The sequence below is a fragment of the Protobothrops mucrosquamatus genome, unplaced genomic scaffold (genome assembly GCF_001527695.2).
Source record: "Protobothrops mucrosquamatus isolate PMUCROS unplaced genomic scaffold, P.Mucros_1.0 scaffold6, whole genome shotgun sequence".
NCBI lineage: Eukaryota > Metazoa > Chordata > Lepidosauria > Squamata > Viperidae > Protobothrops > Protobothrops mucrosquamatus.
This window is the reverse complement of record NW_015386393.1, coordinates 5,951,835-5,958,200: the sequence shown is the minus strand read 5'-3', so window position 1 is coordinate 5,958,200 and position 6,366 is coordinate 5,951,835. Positions and strand designations below refer to the sequence as shown.

The 6,366-nt window shown below is 42.9% G+C and overlaps 1 protein-coding gene across 1 annotated transcript in view; it reads right to left on the bottom strand.

Annotated features, from left to right (window-relative positions):
• Positions 1–950: 950 nt before the first annotated feature.
• LOC107282300 (nuclear receptor ROR-beta-like) overlaps positions 951–6,366 on the bottom strand; it is a 27,205-nt gene continuing 21,789 nt past the window's right edge. Inside the window, exons 8-10 of the mRNA XM_015810072.2 lie at positions 5,476–5,586; positions 3,223–3,335; positions 951–1,112 (exon numbers count right to left, since the gene is read on the bottom strand). Of these exons, the coding sequence (XP_015665558.2) occupies positions 951–1,112; positions 3,223–3,335; positions 5,476–5,586 (386 nt within the window). The remainder of the gene's footprint in view (positions 1,113–3,222; positions 3,336–5,475; positions 5,587–6,366) is intronic.

Sequence of the window (6,366 nt, the reverse complement as noted above, 5' to 3'; positions counted from 1 at the left end):
GTTTGAAAAAAACACTGCTTTAGAAGCAATTGGATCATTCGTCATCTAGCTTGGCAGCCAGGTATGGTTTAACTCCAGCATCCATCCTCCCCAGCCAGGCCAATCACTGAGGATAATGGCCACTAAAATCCAATGTCATCCAGAGGCCATCCGTGTTTTTCTTTAAACTGATGCTTTTCCAGTTACTTTGATAGCAGCAGTGTTTGTTGATGAGAAATACATCCTGGTTTGCTATGAACTTTACACTTCCTTTTTTTTCTCTTAGAGGGTCCAGCCCTCCAGCTGCCCCCGAGAGTCAGAAACACAATTAAATTAAAAGTTCTTTTCTCCCCACATATCCTTCTCCCCACCACCACCTCTGTCCCATTATCTGGCAGGAGTGTAATCTCTGTGTATGTGTGTGTTTGTGTCTCTTTCTCCTCCCACAGATTTCCATCCTCACGTTGAACAAGTCCACAAGATCTGGTTTTCCTTCTGTACGTCCAGCGTCCTATCCTTCGAACCATGCCAGAGAAAAGCAGAAACCAGCAAAAATATACATATTTATCCACATGGCTGGGCTTAAAGAGGTGTTTTTTGGGTTGGGCATCAGCTGGCTGTAAGTCTCATGAGTTTGGGTGGATGTATTCACATGCCAGGGCAGAGAAACGTGTTCTGCTGAAACATGCTTTTGAGGAAAGGATAGGAATTCTTAATAACAGCATTAATGTGGGATATTCTCTACTGAATGTCATTTCACATTCATTTCACCAGTATGCCCAAAGTCCGCTGGATCTTTAAAAAGGTGCAATTACATTCAACAGTGACTGCAGATCACCACAGATCAACTGCAAGAGGTTGAGGAGGAGGAAAGCCAGGTTGATCCTTGATTTAAAATAAACCACAGGGGTTAGTCAATTCTGCTTTCCCCATTCCGGAAGTCATAAAAGTTTTGCTCTGCGAATTCTGCTTTAACTCTCCTGAGGGCTGCTGTAATGGAACTCTGAATTGAACACTTCTTTGTAGAGAGGAGGGAAATTTTTGGCCGTCTCCGGATGGACAAGGCGGAAAAGTTCCAGCTTATCTAAGTGAAGGCCGCAGATGGTCTTCATCAAGGGGAGCTTGGCAACCATCTGTGGGAAAAGGAGATGGGTTAGAGCAGGGACCTTGGAGGCTGTTAATTGAAAAAACAAAATCTGGAACTCCTGCTGCTGATTCAGAAACAAAACTCCACGATAGAAATTTGGCTGTTTTTGAATGTTTCCTTCCCTTCATCTCATGAAACTCCATCAAGTTCTCACTGAAACTCAGAATACAGTTGGGGAAAAACTGGGGTTAGATTACAGGGCTCACAGTGAAATCGACCAATTGTGTAGAAATAGAGGAAGGAGACCAAATGTATACGCTGCATATACTAAATAAAGTAAAAAAATACAGATAGTCCTCAATTTACAACCATTTTTAGTAACTAAAGTTACAATGACACTGCAAAAGTGACTAATAACCAGTCCTTGCAATTATAACCACTGTCGCATCCCCACGCTCACATGATAAAAATTTGGACACTGGGCCACCAGCATGGATTTAAGACAATTGCTATGTCTTGGGCCATTTGTATCCTTCCCACCAGGTTCCAACAAAATCAATAGAGGAAGTTGGATTTCCTTGACAACCATGTGATTTACTTACATACAGTGATTCACTTAACAACCATGGCAAAAAAAGGTTGTAAATCAGGCACGATTTACTTAGCAACCACTTTGTTTAGCAATAGAAATTCTGATCCCAGTTGTGATTGTAAATCGAGGACTACCTGTGCAGTAGTACCTGAGATACGAAGGGTTACTTAATGACTATTATAATAGACCCCCACCAAGCTATTTACAACCCCAGTTCATTTCGCTCTTGCAGTCATTCGCCCTTTATGATTGAATGCAGGGTGCTGCAGGGCTCCCCTCCTCCTCTCCATCTTGTGTCTCCAGGACCCCACAGGTCTTGCGCCTACTCCCCAAATGCCTGTCAGCCGTGGCACACTTAAATTTTGAAGAAATCCAGACCTCATGTTGGGGAAGGAGGTTAGGCCACGTCTCCCTGGGACATGTGGCTGCCTCCTTTCTTGCAGGTGGGCCAAAATGGCTTCCACTTGCATGAGGCCGCTGCATAGCCAAAGGCTGAACCACTCCATTTTGCTGCCTTGATGCGGTCTCCAAGGGTCTCCCCAACTCTGTGCTCTGCTTAATCTTCCACATATTCATTTAACAGCCGCATTAGGAAGAGAAGGGGGTGGAGGTTGTTAATTGAGGCCTTCTCACTTAATCGTATCACCACTTATGACCATCATGGGCAGGCTCCATTACAGTACCTCAAGGACTACCTGTAAAGCGCTCTTTATTGCATGCTGAAAAAGGACTAATGAAACACCTCAGTCTTTAAAGGGTTAATTGAAGGAGACGGCCTTTTCTAAGTCAAGCTGATGGACAAAACCATGCAATCCAGCCACATAATGTGTCAACTCATATAAAAAGAGACATGATTCTGATTGCGTTGTTGTGGCCACCATCTTGACTTATTTGACCCTTCCTGCAGATACCCCTGTCTGCCTCGAAGGATCCCCCATCCATTCCATCTATTCCTCGTTTTCCTGGGCTCAAGAGTAGGCCAGCCTTTGGCCTGTTCAAACCAAACAGGGTTGTTCTGAGCTCCCTTTGTTTAATTTATTTTCTCATCAATGGCTATTGAATATTTGGAAACCTTGGACTTAGCCCTAAGGCGTATCAATATATTTTCCGATATGTTCCAATATCTCAGGGGCTGCCACAAAGAAGAGGGAGTCAAGCTATTCTCCAAGGCGCCTGAGGGCAGGACAAGAAGCAACGGATGGAAACTGATCAAGGAGAGAAGCAACTTAGAACTAAGGAGAAACTTCCTGACAGTTAGAACAATTAACCAATGGAACAGCCTGCCTCCAGAAGCGGTGAATGCTCCAACACTGGAAGTTTTTAAGAAGAGACTGGACAGCCATTTGTCTGAAATGGTGTAGGGTTCCTGCCTGAGCAGGGGGTTGGACTCGATGACCTCCAAGGTCCCTTCCAACTTTTTATTATTATTATTATTATTATTATTATTATTATTATTATTATTATTATTATTATTATTATTATTATTATTATTATTATTATTATTATTTCTCTTGTGTGTTAGTCTGTGTCTCTCCCATTTAATTCTTTAAAATGTTGTATTTACCTTGGAGAGCCTGTCTTCGTTGGTATTTTTCTTTTGAATCTCGTGCTGGAGAGCCGTGTAGACTTTATCCTGGAGTTTTTGTACCTTTTTGGACTCAGAGAGCCAAGGCCGATCTGAGAAAGGATAGCACACATTGGAATTTCTTAGAATTGCAAAATTGCAGGAAAAAAACAACACTTGCTTTGTGTTATTTCCAATTGTTAACAGCTATTCTCTAGAACAGTGTTTCTCAACCTTGACAATTTTAAGGCATGTGGACTTCAACTCCCAGAATTCCACAGCCAGCATTGCTGGCTGTGGAATTCTGGGAGTTGAAGTCCACATGCCTTAAAATTGTCAAGGTTGAGAAACACTGCTCTAGAAAGCATGCATGTGTATGCGGTGAGGTTCCAAAAGTTCACAAAGGGCACTAAGACATAATGTGATCTGTTTATTTTATGCCTAGCTTTAATCCAGTGTGGCTTGTAGAAACATGATTTATGCAGTGGTGGGATTCAGCTAGTTCGTACCAGTTCGGCAGCTAATTGGTAGCTAATTTTGTGTTGCCCAGGCCCAGAATGGACTTCTGGAAGCGGCATCAACACAGAGAACCGGTTGTTCACATATCTGAACCCCACCACTGGATTTATGGCTTATGGGGACGTGGACATCCAACCACTGTGGCTTATTCAGGGGAAAAAACATAGTTAAAACCAATGTTTAAGCCCAGACTCTGTGGATATGTGTTTGCGAGAGAGTATAAGTGTACAATTGTGAGAAACGTGTTGCAGAGGAAGTCAATAAGGCAGACAATGCATTAACTCCCACAAGAAACGTTACCCTACCTGATGGCCTTCACATGAACTAGAATTTTAGTTGTTGATTCTAATAAATCTCGAAGAATCTGGCTGGAAAGATTTACCAGACACGTGGACCATACATTTAGGCCCAACAAACTCTGTGTTGTAGTTTAGTCTAATCAAACCTTTCTTTGTTGCAAACTCTACCACTGGTACCAAGAACAACCACCCTTCAGAGCAATGCTTGACAGTATCCATGTGCAAAGGATTTATGGAAGTGCATCCTCAGTGCCTGAGACCCTCAAGAGCCACTTCTAGTCAAGAGAAGCCAACTGTACGCAACATGGATTCAGAAGGCGCTATGTTTGCAACCATAATTCTACAGAAGGAGTGGGCAATAACTGGTCTTCTAATGTTCTCTGTCTCCCATCAGGCCTAGAAGCAATGTCAATAGCAGTAGCAATAACACTTAACACTTAATTTATATACTGCTCCATTCTCTGGGCAGTTTACAATGTCAGCCTATTGCCCCCAACAATCTGGGTCCTCATTTTACTGACCTAGGAAGGATGGAAGGCTGAGTCAGTCTTGAGCTCTGTCAGGATCAAACTCCAGGCTGTGATCAGAGCTTGCCTGCAATACTACATTCTAACCACTGCGCCACCAGGGCAATGATAAGGATTATGGGAGTGACAGTCTAACATTATCTATTACCATCTCTGTTCTATACTCTGTAGCAGGGGTGGGAATTAATTTTCCCACGAGGCCACCTGAGAAACTGAGCCTGTTTTGGAGGGCCACCGTTGTCCTGCCCCCAATATTGCCATCACCCTATCCTCCACTCACCCTCCCCTGCCCCAGATGCCCCACGCTCACCACCAACACAGCGGGCCAGACTGGAACTGGCCATGTGCCAGGTCTGGTCTATATACTATCCATATCTACAGACCACAATACTACACACCTCTGTTCTACAGACTACAGTATTTCCCATCTCTGCTCTACAATCATGTTCTATTTCTTCCCTGAAGAGACATAGTTAGGTGGCAGGAAGCCTGATGGGCATATGGGAAATTCCAGGTGTTCCCTCTAGCATTTACAGGTTCCAGTTGTCCCTCCATTGGAGATGCTGAAGATCTATTGCCAGTCACAATAAACTCCCAGAATAAGCTAGTACTTTCCAAATACTTTAGACTTCAACTCCCACAATCCTTTACTATTGGCCGTGGGACAGGAACTAATGAGAATTGGTCCCAGACATGTAAAGTCCAAGCTATCTACCTGGAGAATGGACAATCCTGGCTCAGCCAGGTGTCTGTAGTAACTCTGTAATCTCTGCAGTGGGAAACAGCTGTCATCATTGGCTAAGAGGAATAAAATGTTGATGCTGCTACATAAACCGGCTCTCAATTGGTTTTGGATAGTGACAAATGTTAATCCAGCATTTCTTCCCCTTCCCCTTTTGATCACATACCTGGTGTGAACAGGACAACTGCAGTGAAGAGTGCCACCTCTTCATCAGAGAGTTGCAGTCGGCAAAGGTTCTTCCCCAGCTCAAAGATGGAATTGATCAGGTCATCACAACCTAGGAAAAGAAGGAGCCATTTAACTGGGATTTGAACATGAAGTTGGATAATTTCATATTTTCAAATCAATGCATGCACTAACAGCTAATAGTTTTGCAGTACTGCAATTGTTTTAAAATCTTTCCATATAGTCCATTTAATACTATGTTAAAGGACTAAGCTAGTTGTATATTAAACTTTTTTCAAGTTTATTTATTTTAAACACTGGAGCTAGAATTATAACCGATGACAGACTGATTCTCCATGCAGCTAACCAATGCCTGTTTCAAAACTGTTGGGGGACTATCAATACACCTTCAGATAGAAAATTCCAAAACTTCTAAAAGCGTTATGTTCCAATATCTGAGGGGTTGCCACAAAAAAGAGGGAGTCAAACTATTCTCCTAAGCACCTGAAGGCAGGAAAAGAAGCAATGGATGGAAATTAATCAAGGAGAGAAGCAACCTAGAACTAAGGAGAAATTTCCTGACAGATAGAACAATTATTTATTTATTTATTTAATTTAATTTATATGCCACCCTTCTCCCTGCGGGACTCAGGGCGGCGCACAACATGTTTAAAACCAAAGATATATACAATCCCCCCCCCAATAAAACCGAATTAAACCAAATTTTAAAGTTGTGTCTTCCAAATTCCTAAAAATGAACCCAGTATAAAATCCTCCCTAGGTCAGGTCCGCTTGCTGAAAGAGCCATGTCTTGAGGGCGCGACGGAAGGTAAGGAGATCCGGAATCATCCGAATCTCGGGGGGTAGTTCATTCCAGAGGGTAGGGGCACCC